General features: G+C 34.6%; 3 protein-coding genes across 3 annotated transcripts in view; 2 read left to right on the forward strand and 1 right to left on the reverse strand.

The window, feature by feature from the left end:
• Positions 1 to 3517, forward strand: part of LOC149778798 (suppressor APC domain-containing protein 2-like) — a 36546-nt gene extending 33029 nt beyond the window's left edge. Inside the window, exon 7 of the transcript XR_016415546.1 lies at positions 387 to 3517. The gene's annotated coding sequence lies outside the window, so the exon portion shown is untranslated. The remainder of the gene's footprint in view (positions 1 to 386) is intronic.
• Positions 3518 to 3655: 138 nt separating this feature from the next.
• Positions 3656 to 14181, reverse strand: LOC149778799 (bublin coiled-coil protein-like). The gene is made up of 2 exons (XM_089939553.1): positions 14052 to 14181; positions 3656 to 7135 (listed from the first exon to the last, which is right to left on the reverse strand). Exons 1-2 carry the CDS (start codon positions 14173 to 14175, stop codon positions 6912 to 6914), a joined length of 348 nt encoding a protein of 115 aa, XP_089795679.1. The 5' UTR covers positions 14176 to 14181; the 3' UTR covers positions 3656 to 6911.
• Positions 14182 to 14233: 52 nt separating this feature from the next.
• Positions 14234 to 15842, forward strand: part of LOC149778800 (spliceosome RNA helicase DDX39B) — a 30781-nt gene continuing 29172 nt past the window's right edge. The window contains exon 1 of the mRNA XM_089939554.1: positions 14234 to 14313. The gene's annotated coding sequence lies outside the window, so the exon portion shown is untranslated. The remainder of the gene's footprint in view (positions 14314 to 15842) is intronic.

Here is a 15842-nt window from a genome sequence, read left to right on the forward strand (position 1 = left end):
CTTATTGACTGTATTGTGCATGAGTTCACAACAGGGCCATATGTTTCTGATACGACACTTTCACTGCCCTGTTAGCTGCAACAGTGATTTAGCAGCTTAGTAATTTAATAACATTACTAGTTTCTGCTTTAATTTGTGTTGTTTCAGCAGAATGTCAATTTAAATGATTTATATGCAATTTCAGAGCATGGAAGTCTACGATGACTCTTGTTTTGTTTATACTATATAGACACTGTTTATGATACGCAGCACCTATAATACGAAGTGAAAGTCTGAGCTTGTTTTAGCTAGTTAGTCTTATTCTGATTTACCAAATTATGCTACTAGGTAGTTAGTCACTTACTAATTTGCTAATCTTTGCTTTGTTTTCTCTTGTGTCGTTTCAGGAGAAATGTTTACACATGAAATGCACAGATTTATTGTCATTTTGGCATTGAAGGGAAGGAAAGATGGAATAGATCAAGAAAGACAAGCTATGGTTTGTTGTTGGCAATAGCGATTCATTGTGGCAGTATTCATCAATTTTAGGCAGCTCACGGGGCGAAAGTTTCACCGCATGTTCAAGCATGGCCTTCAGACCTGTAAGTCAGGATGCATGGGGTTCATGCCGCATCTGTTAAATCCAACTTTAAATATACTGTACCATTACCAGCATCACCAAATGATCCACCTGACACCAGCAGTCCAGCCAAATAGTTCATATGGGGATCTTAGCGATAGATCTGTCATCATCTTATGATTACTATACTGGAGATTTCAATTACAAATCTGTCCGTTCAGCCAGGCCTTTGGTACGGCCAGTACCGGTGATTGCCAGACCGTTTTATATACTGTCGGCGTATGGGCCGACCACAAGCTGTTCACACTGAATCCAATGCATATTAAAACTGCACAGTCACCATCCGTCCAGCCGTTCCAATATGGGGACCTTTTTGTCGATTCGGTCCAGCCAACTATGATTTACGGGGATCATAGTGACAGATTTCCATCCAACCATACTGTCAAGAACATGCCCATTATTTAACGGAGATTTCAGTGATAAATCTGTTACGTCCAGCCAGGCGTTTGGAGTAGCCAGTACTAGTGATAGTCGGACCATCTTCTATACCGCCAGCTTCCAGCCCAATAATTCACTGGGCAAACCAGTCAGCCAATCTGATTAAAATCAGATCTCCACTGTTATACATGAAGATCTGACAGCGACTGCTTAGGGGTCATGTTCTGGTAACCTATGTTATTACCATAATTGCTAACTTTATCAACCAAACAGATGAAATCTTATATTTTGTATTTGGAGACGATTTGATTCATGTTCAGATTTTTGAAAGCTGCATTTCCAATTCAAATATCACCAGAACATGATTCTTAAGCAGTCGTCATCAGATTTTCACGTAGGACAGTGGAGATCTGATTTTAATCAGATTGACCGGTCGGCAGTGACGGACTTACGTATGTTCACTGCTTTTCCACAAGAGAAAGCTAGTGATGTTTTCATAGGGTTGGAACTGAGTCTCCATACCACCTGGTATGTTTTAAATAGCACTGCAAGTAGATCCATTTGGGCTTCGACGCAAAGTGAGTGCGACAGAACTCAAATCTGCCGTCTTTCACATCTTATTCAGATCTAACCATGTAACTGACTGAAGTTAAGCTTTCAAGCCGCCATCAAGGGCATTTTTACAGTGTTGGCTTCTTCAAAATGCCCTACACCCTTACCACTGCTCTAAAGAATAGGTAGATTTTGATGAGGAAGAAGAGATGGACTTAAGGCAAAATATGCCTTCGGAACTGATCTCCTAGCACTTGACAAGAATGTAGTAGCTGTTTATATGTACATTCCTCTGATTTTTAGGGCAGACAAATCTTCTCCATGCCCGTCGCAGCTGGTTCGTGATGTTGTTGCAGACATGCACCAATAATCATGCTTGGGAGGCAATGGCCACTATCAATAGGGTCATTGACCAAGTCTACTCATTGTACCATGGCCAATACTTTCACAGATTCGACCAATCTACTCTTGATACGACGTGTTACTTATGTGTGATCCATGTCTCTCTAACTTTATCTTACCCTTCCTTTGTGGGCGCTTACCAGTTATTATGTACTTTTGAGAGAGTGATGTATGTAAGGTGAAGTTGTTTGCATTTAAAACATGCACAATGGAGAGAATGCTGGCACACCTCTATGCTACATTAATGTAATGTGGATGATATTTCTTTGGAAATTGTACATGATATAAGTACACTGCTAACTAAAACGACTGCTCCCTTGTGCTAAAAAATCAGCCTGAATTAGCCTAAAGTACACTATCCATAGCAGCTATTAAATTAGGGAAAATTAATTTTGCCAGACTAGACAATGCTAGCTTCTGAAAGTGCAGTAAATGAATTACCAAATGTATAAAATGTATAAAAAAAAGTTATTGACTCTTTTTTTAAACAATTTACCTCTAAAGTTCAGGAAGTGAAAATGACCAAGTGGAGCTAGCACTTTTTTGAAAGGTGCACATCTGGAGTAAGGCCAAGCTGTATACTCTATAACCCACATTACACCCATCAATCATACACCAAAATAAAGGGAATTAAAGGTTCTTTGAACTATACCTAATATATACAAGGTCATTTTTTTAAATAGCCAGAATAACCAGTGAGGAAAGCCGGAGAAATTCTATTTCTTTAAAATTCTAACCCTCTGTAAAATATGAAACAGCTGAGCACCACCTGATAGTCTTTCCAGATGCGGTAAACAGCAGCCATGCGATGTTTTAATTGATGGTTCAAATTGTTAAAATAGGTTTTGTTATATACATTTTAGACTAGAACAACATAATCCATGAGGAAAGAGTTACTTACTAGAATTCTAAAACATTTCCTCTTCCAAACGGCTATGAATAGAATCTTGTCTTTCCAAATGTGGTAAACGGCAGCCTTGTGATGTTGGTAAATATTGGGACCACTCGTTAGGAGTGCTTACAAAAGTGTTCATTCAAATGAAATTTACGAAACGATAATTTCTATCAAATGTGTACCTTGAAATAAGCACAAATGTAAGATTTTATTGTGCAAAGTATATTACTTGACCAAACCACAGTGTAGTGAAATGACTCTGAAATACACTTGGATACCACACTGTATGACATATAACACTGTATGACATATAATAATATCATCTGTGCCATCGCAAAGTGTTATTACACATTACATATATGAAAATTATTACAAGTATATCAGTGAGTCTGTTTTTTAATTTTTAACAGAGGCTTAACAATCCGAGTCATACTGCTATGATATCTGCAGTGTGGCAGTTTATAGTGATGTCTAACACTGTGACATCATGCTGCTGACATGTGGCATCATGTCCCACCCAGCCACATCATCCTGACACCAGGTCAACCAGTCATAACACTGACCTCTTAATGCTTATCTCCAAGTGAGTCAGCTGCTGGTACCCTCTGGATAAGTTTTTGGTATGACTCGACTGAGGTTTAAATCCGTGACCTTCTGCATCTGAGGTGGATGCTCTAACCACTTAGACCATTTGAGAGGTTGAGTGCATCTGTCAGCAAAAATAACAGTCGTCATGTCAGAAATTATTACGTTAAATGTATGCTTTGATTGATACATTAATGTCACAAAACAAATTAAGAAGAGACGAATGAGATTTACATATATATTTTTATTTGAATTTAAATCATAAAATAAACTGCTAAAATACTTTTAATCTTCCATTTGAAAAATTCAATGGTGGTATTAACATTGCAAGATGATATACACACATAATTGCATTTTCTGAAATAAATGATGAATATTGCATTTTATATTCTTCAATCTAAGACTGAAGAATTTGTAAAGAACAAAAACAATTTGTAACAAATCATTAAAAAAGATCACCAACCTCATGAAATAAACAATATGGAATGCATGTGGACATTTTTTTCACAAATAAAATGGATAAAATTATAAGAAAATATAAAATATGCAATAATTAATGTATTACGTAGCCAGTATTATTTAATATGAAGGTTACTACAAAACAAGAAATGCAAGTCTCACATGACAGTAGTTCAACTCTTAAATATCATGGGAGTAAGATGAACACAAAAATAATATCAGAATGTATGACTGTTGATGAGTGATAAAGAATTTATTCTTTCCATATTCTTCAAAGTTTACAAAATCCATTTTTGATTGATGTGACAAACATTTTGGAGAAAAAAAAATTGTATTCCTCATATGTGTCTAAAAAGAACATACTGTTATCAGTGTGTAAAGGCAGTTTGCCTTATCACTGGCTTTTACGTTAAAAGTAGATTTATAATGTGAACACTTACTGTTTATATCGCCACAAATGTATGCTCCCCTTCTTCCTATTGCACACTGGTATTGCTGTTTGAATACTAAGATGTTTATTATATACTGACACACAGTGAAGTAAAAATGAAAAACTATTCAAGTACTCTATCCAATCTTGTTTGCATGCATATCTATGGTTAAGAATACAGATATGCATAATGTAAACAAAAGTATCTTTTCTGCAGGTGCTGACCAAAATTACAAACTGCATTCTGTGTTTTAATTTGGAGTTTTTGACTTGGGTCTTATGTTTCTACTGCTGTCCATAGTGAATGCCCTTGATTGCTAGATGGTGACTACACAATTTAGGCACTGGGTACTTCTGGTTTACTGCCTTCTTTAAACATCTATTTAATATGTTGAAGTGATAGTGATCAACAAAGATTTTGACATTTCTAAACTAAATTTCTATACTGGACTGTTACATCCATTTAATATCAACTGAAACCTTATGTCTGGGACCAAACCATTTAGCTTTTTTAAAGCGTAATAGTGCAACACTGGCAAGACCAAACTGACAATGCAGCCTACATAGGTCTTCTCCAGGGGCTTTTTGCATCTTGTACCTTTAACTACTTTTTTTGCGACTCATATACCTATCTAAATAAAAGCACAAATCTGCATTAAAATGATTGAATTCTTTGAATTTTTAAACCATTCTTCTTTATCTCTATGGAATTACTATCACAGCAATTTCCACTGTAAGTGAATGACTTGGCTAAATGTTAGATTCCCATCTGTTAACTGCTGAACGATCTTGATACAAAGTCAGATATAACCTTTATTCAGAATAGAAATACTATGTATTTATCCAAGTTTTACAAATGCACCATTCTTTCCATGGTTCTACCAATGTTATACAATAAATGCATTATTCTGCAGGAAGGCCCAACTTTCCAAATTTATATTGTTTGTTGGTACACACTTTAAATTGTGTGATGTACCGGAACTATCCAGTAGCTAGTGAGACAGTACCAACAGCAGTGAACTTAGCAGTCATGTTGATGTGGGACTTGAACTCTTGGCCTACTGACACAAAGTTTTGATAGTCTTAGACCACTGTTATGGACCAAAGAGACTTAAGTCATGGAACTTTTTTTGGACCAAAAATAATGAAGTCATGGACTAATGTTCTGGACCAAACCGACTGTGAAAAGCTGAATGCAACTGTCTCAATTACTATAAGTAATGATGTAACCATGTACCTGACTTGAAAACTCACTAACACAAAACTTTAACATTAATGTTGTTAGCAGAATAGGGATAACTATTTCTCACTATTGTTCAGCAGGTGAAACAATAGTATCAATAATATTAATAATAATAATAATAATGATGCTGATTATTAACATAGATATCCACCACATATTGTTTTCTAATACACGGATACAACGTTCATTCATAGCTCTTTATAACAACTGACATTTCTTTGAGTTGTGGCTGTAGACAAGAAGTTAAATATTTTCTGTCTAAATATCGGCTGGAATAAATGTTGCCAATAAGTATAAATAGCTTGTATCTGTATCATTAAACATTTTTACTATATACAGTACAATTTACCAGGGACCATGCTAGGTGGCAAGTCCAGTGGAATATTTGCTGTTCACTTCAGCACACCAGGAAAGTTAACTCGACTTCACCATTGCAATTTCTGGTACATAGATCCCCTCTCCCCCATCACCTTTGCCTAATCCAACTTACTGATATTCTTACCCAAAACTGTAATTATTGCATGTTTTTGAGACTTGTGTTTATAGACATTAGAAAATTCCTTTGCAATCAAGTTTTTTTGCTGATTCTGTAATTTTTGTTGCCATGAAGTTATAGTCATTCCATCATCCACAGTGTCAACAAAAGTTAATTACTGAGTGAGACCCCAAAATCAAATGTTGTATCCTTTGGCAATCTGGACAATAAAAGTTATAAAATTATAAATGGTGAAGACAACTTGGTAAGACTGTAGGAAGCATCACTGACCCACGGAAGGCTACTGGCAAGATTTCTCACATTTTCACATTTACTTTGCCAAGAATCAAGTTAAAATTCAGAGGTAAGGTGTGTAAACCACTCAAGCTATCCAGGTCCCTTGATCTGATGAAATGCTAATGATAAAAATCAGTAAAATGTTAGGAAATAGTTATCAGGGTTACCAATTAAATTAAGTTATGTACCAGTATTTCAGACTCGAGATAGAATTTCTTTATTTTCATAAAGTGTGATGGGTACTTTGTTTATTTTAATATCATTTCAGCCAGACCAGATGGTTACAAGCTTTCTATTGATATAACAAAATGCAAGCTTTTACCCACTCTCCTGTTTATTCCATCACGTTTGCTCTATTTAGAAAGAAGTGAGAAGTCACTTCACCCCAAAATACAAGTCCAGCATGGTTCCTGAACTTACATCTCAATACTATCTAATATATTCCCCATTATACTAGAAATCTGATTAGACATAAGGATACATCTATATAAATTATACTTTAAGAATCCTTATATGATTTTATATAGAATTTCAATTCAAGTTGTTATGACTTTAGCCACACAAATATGACTACTTTCATCCATGTTGTGTTGCATCATCCTTCATGCTTATATCAGGTACGTTGTTTTCTGGCTGGCTGTTTGAACTCTCAGATTGTTCTGATGACTGAAACTCTTTTCTGGTTTCTCGACTGGACTCCAGCAGCTCCTTCAGTTGGGACTGCAGGTTGTCATTCTTTTTTTCAATGTCATTCATCCAGTCGTTTATCTGATCCATCGTGTTCAACAAATCACTGTATTCTGAAATGCAAAACAATAAATTATATATACACCAATCCATGGGAAGACACTGGCAAACTTTCTCATATACCCACATAAGCTGAGCCTAAAAATCAAACCCACATAGAGGAGGGGAGTTTAGTTGAAGAATAACTGAAAATACAAAAGTTACTCAAGTATGTGAAAGGTCATAGCGACTGACTTTTGCTATATGACTGAGTTAATTTCCTTGACATGCAAACACATAGCAGTCTTTATGAATGTAGGGTCCATGATATTGTGGTTGGTACCAATGCTCATATGAAATACATGGTCAAAATAAATGGTGTAATTTCCTTGAAGTTTGTTTAAGAAAAAAGTAAACATAGTACATGTATGTTGTTCTGCGTTGATTAAAGATGCAGTGAATATAGTGAATGGAATTTTGCCCCGTTTTTCTTCTGTTACTATCTTATCAAATTTATAGTCTGAAATGTAATTCAGTTAGAAAAATTAATATTGTTGTTGTTGTTGTTGTTGAAGGGTTTAACGCCATTTTTCAGTACACGATAGGCTATACATGGCGGCCAGTATTAATGGTGGAGGAAGAACCCAGGAAATCCCCGGAAAGAACCACCGACCCTCAAGAAGCTACTGGAAAGCTTTCTCACATACCCACATTGGCCGAATCCGAGACTCGTACCAACACAGCTGCGATGAGATGGCAGTGATCCGTAATGGAGAGCGCTTTAGACCACTCGGCCACTCGGGGCCCCAAATTAATATTGAAAAAAATGTAATATTTTCCTTGATTCCTTCAAGCTACACAAAAATAAAGAATGGCAAGGTAAAGTAAGTGATCATTGTTATAGTATCACAGTTATCATTGTTTCTTAATGCCATAGTTGTTTTGTTTTTTAATTTTAAAATTATAATACTAAATATTTCACAAATAATTAGCAATCTAATTTATAAACTAGTGGAACTCCAATTTTTAGGACTGAGACTGCAACTTTGATAATACCGTGGAGAATCTTGTTGACAAATGACACATGTACATGAGTTCTTTTACTATTTGAGTGCATATTGAGCTGAATGAACAAATTATCTGCCAATCAAATCACTTCAAATAAAACAAGTCTGATATTACCAATTAGCAGTGTTTTAAACAACCTAGTTTTCTTGTGTTTACTCAACCCAGATACTAATGAGTCATCACCTGTTGTCAATACAATGAAATTAATGAAAGGCACTTTATGATACAAGTCCATTCATTTTTTGAATTGATAAAATTACAGTAATGATCTGTAACTCTTTTATCTGTTTAGTTGTCCAAAGAAGTGATCTTTTCTATTTCAATAAAATGAGTTAAAATTAATTTTTCAAGGAAGGTCATCAGGAAAACTCAGGGAAGGAAAATTAACTTGAAAGTGGATGCATAAATTCATAAAAGGTATGGCTGCCATTGAGTTTGATGATAACTATTGGTTGAAAGAAAGATAAGCCAGATTATGTGGCAGGAACAATGCCAAATAAGACGTAACACAGAGATAAAGAAATTTTCAGCTACATTGGGTAAATAATTCCCCATTGTTTGAAGTCATTATTCCAGTCTGGTATATCTTTGAAATTCATCTAGTGTATTTGTCAGTAGAACTGACAAATTACAGGATTTAATCATGCAAGTCTCATGACAGTTTTGGACATCATTAAACCTGTGCAGTTGTCTATGCAAGACACTAGCCAGCATGTTAGAGTTGCCGACACTCCACTAAGAAAGGACATTGTAAAACCAAATGAGAATGAAATGAAAAGCAAATCAAATGTGAGTTCTCTTTGAGATACTAACCTAACAATGAAAACACACTTTCTGATATGGAAACAGAAAAATGGTGTTAAACTTGGTGTTTGTTGTTAGATCACACTTTGTTCTCTCAACTGATCAAGCCTCGAAAGTAATCAGTGAAATTCTCAATTCCAGCAAATTCCTTTCCATTCCTGCTGATGGAAATATTGAAAATACCATATCAGAGCAAGAAATAGTAGATATAAGATACCTGGACAATAAAAAAAAACTAACAATATACTCTTTGAAGATATAAAAATATTGTTTACAGCATATAATTTTTCTTTTTTTGTTGACAAATATCTCAATGAACCTAGGCAAGAGATTCTGGGACAAGTGAAGTTTCTGTGTATATTTGTTAAACTCACTGAATCTCACCATTTTATGCTACACTTTGTCTAGAATTCATGATTACAAACAATTTCTCATTTAACTTAACAGACCAATTCTTATTTTTCATACAATTACAAATTTTCTTTCCCATAACTGTACTTTTTACCTAATTATGTTAAAAGTGTTTTCAAACACTAGTGTAAACACAACATACAACTACAACAGTTCTCATAATTGCAACTAAAATCAATATATGTACCATTATGAAGAAATATAATGCATCTTTTATACATACATACATACATATGATAACATACATAGTAAATTTGTTCATAGCGGTAGTTTTATTACAGTTGAACCCATTTATCTCGATCTGAATTATCTCGAAAACTCATATGTCAAGCATTTTGGTCTGGTTCCCCCTCCCCAAACCTTCCTTGCTAAGCTAATTCTTCCCCGCTTATCTTGACCCCTGTTATGTCAAAAACCCTTTTATGTCTTAATTATAAATATAAAATTTATGCATTCCAATAACCAATCATTTCTTTTATTTATTATAATGTATTAGTTGAGGCTGGATGTTAATTAACATTTTATGTTTTATTCTGATTCTGTCTTCAGCCCATAGCAACAAATTACAGTATATCATTTTCCATTAAATAATATCTTTCCTTAAATTCATGGCAGCTGTAGGTATGTCTAATGTATTTATTTCCCATCAGCAAGACAAAAGCAAATCCATTCACTTACATAGGGGTGATCAGGTTTAGATAAGTTTAAACTTTTTTTTATTTCTTCAGGAGTTAAAGTTATTTTATTTATTGAGGAATATTCAAACTACGATAATGATAACTGCAAAATATACATTTACTGTGGAATTGGACCCATTTATCTCGAAAAAAAGTACATATAATACCTTTATTTCATATATATATATGTACCCAGATGTGAGTAATTTATTAACAACACTGTTCATTTTATATTCTGTACTATGTACAGCTTAAGTCTGAATTCTGTCAAAAATGTTGTGAAATCACAACACCTGTTAATAAAGTAAAACTAAAATAAAACTAAATACAAATAAAACGGTAATTAATCTTGTATCAATGACTTGTTTGTTGGCAACATTCCAGTAAGCCTAAGAGTATGACAGGAATGAAGGTCAAGGATATCTCTAAAATTAAGTTACCCATTTTTATGAACCTTGATATCTTGGGACACAGTTATGTCAATAATGTTTTGACACTCCTGACGTAATTGAGATAACCATGTTTGACTGTATCCTTGATTGGTATTAAGAAGGAATAACTGATAATACTGTATGATATCTGGCTCAGCTGAAAATTATACAACTTGGAAGATATCAAGTTTGGCGGATTAATATTTACAAAACTATATTCTGTGAATTGACAATGGACCAGCAAGTGAAATGTAAACAATGGAAGAGACCTCATCTGACAGTATAAATTTCACGTTTTGGAATATTTTTTGCTTCTAAAAGTACTGACCAAAACTATATTTTGTATATGGCATATAATACCTCTCACAGGGCTGTATTGGTTAGAAGACCAACAAGCCAGCCTCCATTACATTTCATTATAATGTTTGCCACATGCAGTTTACATAAGACCCCATCCCAATGTCTAGGTCTTACTGCCTAAATAACGGTGCTGTATAGAGTGTTGTGATGTCGTTTAACATTGGAACTAAAAGTCGAATTTTCAGGAATATCTCACATGCTTGGCAGTCCATGACTGCACTTTTCTACAAATTAAAGTTATGTTTTAGTCAGACTTTACTTACTCTGATGTCTTTTTCCTACTAAATTCAAATTCCCACACAAGTAAATGGACATGTTTTTAAGTTCCAATGGCCTACATTTCAGTTGGCTGGAATGTGATGTCGTTTAACATTGGAATGAAAAGTCGAATTTTCAGGAATATCTCACATGCTTGGCAGTCCATGACTGCACTTTTCTACAAATTAAAGTTATGTTTTAGTCAGACTTTACTTACTCTGATGTCTTTTTCCTACTAAATTCAAATTCCCACACAAGTAAATGGACATGTTTTTAAGTTCCAATGGCCTACATTTCAGTTGGCTGGAATGTGATGTCGTTTAACATTGGAATGAAAAGTCGAATTTTCAGGAATATCTCACATGCTTGGCAGTCCATGACTGCACTTTTCTACAAATTAAAGTTATGTTTTAGTCAGACTTTACTTACTCTGATGTCTTTTTCCTACTAAATTCAAATTCCCACACAAGTAAATGGACATGTTTTTAAGTTCCAATGGCCTACATTTCAGTTGGCTGGAATGTGATGGAAGCCAGGAATGCCAAAATCGGTTAAAAGGATGATAAGAATCTTAAACGAAACTAAGCTATCTAAATGCTTTCTTCCATAATAATGAATAATTATCTGTTTCATTAGACAAATATACTTCAACTCAACCCAATTTCAGCATTCATGGCTTCCATCGCATTCCATTTCTTTTGTGAGAATTAATTTTGTACATTCACCATCTAACAGTTGTTTACAGATGTAAAGCTGTAGCCAGTATGGGCAAAAGTATCTTGCAGCACAATTTCCTTTAAAATGTCAACATTTTTTACAAGTTTACAATGAAAAAGAATGAATATAACTTTTTTGTAAAGTGCATGCATTTACGTTGATCATCATATAACAAAACTCCAGTCAAACTTGCTGTACCTGCACTGGCTTTGATTATGAAATATATTCAGTGTATCATCTGATGTTTGATGAATAGAAGTCATATACTGATGGTGACATACATATCCTTGCAAGGTTAAGGTTACAATTTCATTTCATGGTAGCAAATATGGACAAAATTTGCAACATGTTGCTTATAATCATAACTTTTGTTAGTAAACAAGAATATAATAATAGTTAAACTTTCTTGAAATCAGTAATATTTCAATAACAATATTAATATTAGTTGTTATATATTTACATTTCTTTGCCCACATTGCATTTAAAATTCATATAAAGTTAAATAATAATTGCTTTCAATTTGTGAGCATGTGATTTAGATTTGTAACATAGCTTTACATTTTTTTAGTCATATCGCTATGATGTCTGCAGTGTGACAGTTTACAGTGATGTCTAGCACTGGGGCATCCTGCTACAGACATGTAGCATGATGTCCCACCCAGTCACATTATCCTGACACTTAATACTAACCTCTTAATGCTGAGTGCCGTCTTTGTAAGTCTTTGGTACGACTCGACCAAGGTTAGAACCCGTGACCTCCTGCATCAGAGGCGGATGCTCTAACCACTAGGCCACCGGAGTGGTCCTTTTAATTGGTAATGTTATTCATGGATTTACACTTAAATTATGTAAGTGTTTGATTTTATCATTGGATCCTTTCATTTATCGTGTAAATATTATGCCAGTATAAGCGTGGACATTTCTTCTCGTATGTAAGTTGTGTTTTATGTTTATTATAAGTTAGGCACATACTGCGATAATATAGAGTTGTTCCCCCATGGTATTTTAATCTTGGTGTCAGCCACCATATTCTGTTTTATTTATAGTTAAAAAGGCTTCGATTGACAAAGATTTTGTATAAAAATAGAAAGAAGGAAAAACATTGAAACTTTACAAATTATAAGTAAGCAGCAACAGCACAGTAAACATTAAGTAAAGCGAAAATACAGTGTTTCAGGCTAGGGCTATAGGTTTTACTAGTCCTACATTTAAGACCTCAATGATGATATTTTTGTTTTGGGTGTCAGGGTCTTACTGCCTAACTAACGGCATTGTGTAGTGTGTTTTGATGTTGATTAACATTGTAACAAAAGTCAAATTTTCAAGAATATCTCACACAACTGGCAAATAAAATAACGACACTTTTCTACAAATTAAAGTCATAATGTTTTAGTCAGACTTTATTTATTCTGATGTCTTTTCTCTAATAAATTCAAATTCTCACAAAAGAAAAGGACCTGTTTTCAAGTTTCGTTGGCCTACATTTCAGTTGGCTGGAAAGGGATGAAAGCCAGGAATGCCAAAATCAGGTTAATTTGAAATATTATTCTTTAAAGAAATTAATAAAAATATATTATGCCTATTGGAACTGTAAGTAACGTTTTGTTTCGTTTAAGAAACATATCCCCCACATAAACCTACTTGAACATACTTCGGCATACCTCAACTTCTGTCGCATTTCAACAAATTAAAATGTATGTCAGTGGAACATGAAAATGCGTCCATTTGCTAGTGTCAGATTTTCATATCACAAGGGTAAAAACAACACAGTAAGTATATTAGTTACATATCAATTTGTGGAAGAGTGTCGATATGGACTGCCAAGTGTGCAAGATATTCCTGAAACTTTGACTACTTGTTCCAATGTCAACCGACATCGGAACACACTATACAAGCCCGTTATTTGGGTATTATGTAATAGCATTAAAACAAAAAATTGTCTTATATTGTAAGAATATGGGATATACCTGCACGTTCTACTGACAGGTACAGTTTGTTACAAAAGTTACTAATGTAATATTTTCCACTTATTACGACTTGTTCATGCTATTTTGAAATACCAAACCCATCCCATCCTATGAAGCCTCTCTACACTGTCAACAGCCTTTAGTTTCATTTGTAACTAGACCCTATTGTTGAACTAATGTAGCGACCAAGATTCCTAATAAGAAGATGAAGGTCAACTGGTCCAATAACGTACCAAGGTTTTCGTTTGACTTCATTTAACAACAGACTTTAGACAAATACTTTACGCTGAAACTGACCATGGCTACATTCTTGCACCATCGATTCAATATCTGCGTCGCTGATTTGTCCCTGTTCAACAGGTGGCTGCTGCGAAATTTCACCACTTTCTTCTTTATCGTCTAAACTATTACCGTCCGCCATATTGATTATCATGTGACAACAAACAAATTCCCCATGTTTTTGATTGGCTAGTATCATCCAATAAGTAATAGAAACAAACCGGAAAGACGCGTATATCGCCATTTTGAAGAAGAAAGAACAGATACTAGATCTTTGAAGGTAACAAAAATGAATCACATTTAATCTGTCTTTATTTGTTGCATTTGTTGAAAATATATGGAAAATCTTACAGTAAATTGCTACGAGTACTCATGTAGCAAGTGATTTTATAATCATGTATGTAAACCAGTAAAAATTTACGAACATTGTAGAATGATCTGAGGCTTGAAAGCACGAATGTGAAGACAAGTTTGAACGATTTTCAGGGTTTTTTTATTTTAAAAAATTGTACAGTAGTTACAAGCATATGGAATATGACTGCATAAAATTAGGGAGATTATTTAATAGGCCCGTAGAAAGGACATGCTGAAATATTTGTCATCGTTAGGTCTACGATCAAAAAGATACAAAGAATGACATTCCCCATTTTAGGACCAAGTAAATATTGCCACTTATAATGAAAAACATTTTGCGCAGCGTGATAATTTAAGCTATTATGTTTGGCCAAGGTTGCTGAAGCAGTTGTGGGTTTAACGGCATTTTTCAGTACAAATCGGCTAAATATGGCGTCATGGAGACTTTGTCGATGAAGAAGTCTGGGAGAACCCGAGTAAAAACACCTACCCACGGGAAGCTAGCAAACTGTCTCGCCCGAATGGGCAGAGCCCAAGACTTGAATACATGCGGATAGAGGCGAGATGGCAGAGATGAGTAAAGGAGTACTTAACTTTTGTCACATGTAGGAAATTCTTGGTGCTTTGTAGCGTCTTTTGATGTCGACTAACAGTGTAACGAAAGTAACATTTTCAGGAATATCACACAAACTGGCAGCCAATAATGACGCTCTTCAACGAAATAATGTTTTTGCCAGACTTTACTTAACCTGATTCCTTTTCTCTAATAAATTTAAATTCTCACATTTCATTTGGCTAGAAAGGGATGAAAGCTGGGAATGCCAAAATCTTATTAAGTTGAAATATTCTTTAATGAAACTAATAAAAAATAATTATGCCTATTGGAACCGTAAGCAACATTTTTTTTCATACAAGTAATCCCCCACTAGAAACTACTTAAACATACTTCGGCATACCTCGACTACCATCGCATTGCAACAAATTCAGATGTCAACAGAACATGAAAATGCATCCATTTGCTAGTGTCATATTTTCATTCTATCAGGATCAAGTATATTAATTACACATGAATTAGTGGAAGAGTGTTGATATATGCTGCCAAATGCGAGTTATTCCTGAAACGTTGACTACTCATTAAAAGTTGACCGACATCAGAACAGGCTATACAAGGCCGTTATTTGGGTAGTAAGACATGTCACTAAAAGAAAAATAACATGCTGTGTCTTGCATTGTAGCACTACTCTTGTTGCCTGACTGAAAGTTAACCCTGGTAGTACGGAAGCCATATATTTATGCATCACGTCACCTAGGTCTCTGTGCAGATGCCACATTTTTATGGCACAGGACAGTGATGTCCAGTCTGGGCCAATCATTAATCATGTGCTAATAATAATAATGAGGACTTTGTATAGCGCCTAATCTTTAGAAACTCTAAACGCTTTACAACATTAGACA

This window comes from Sinohyriopsis cumingii, chromosome 17 (genome assembly GCF_028554795.1).
Source record: "Sinohyriopsis cumingii isolate HCF-2022 chromosome 17, ASM2855479v2, whole genome shotgun sequence".
Lineage (NCBI taxonomy): Eukaryota > Metazoa > Mollusca > Bivalvia > Unionida > Unionidae > Sinohyriopsis > Sinohyriopsis cumingii.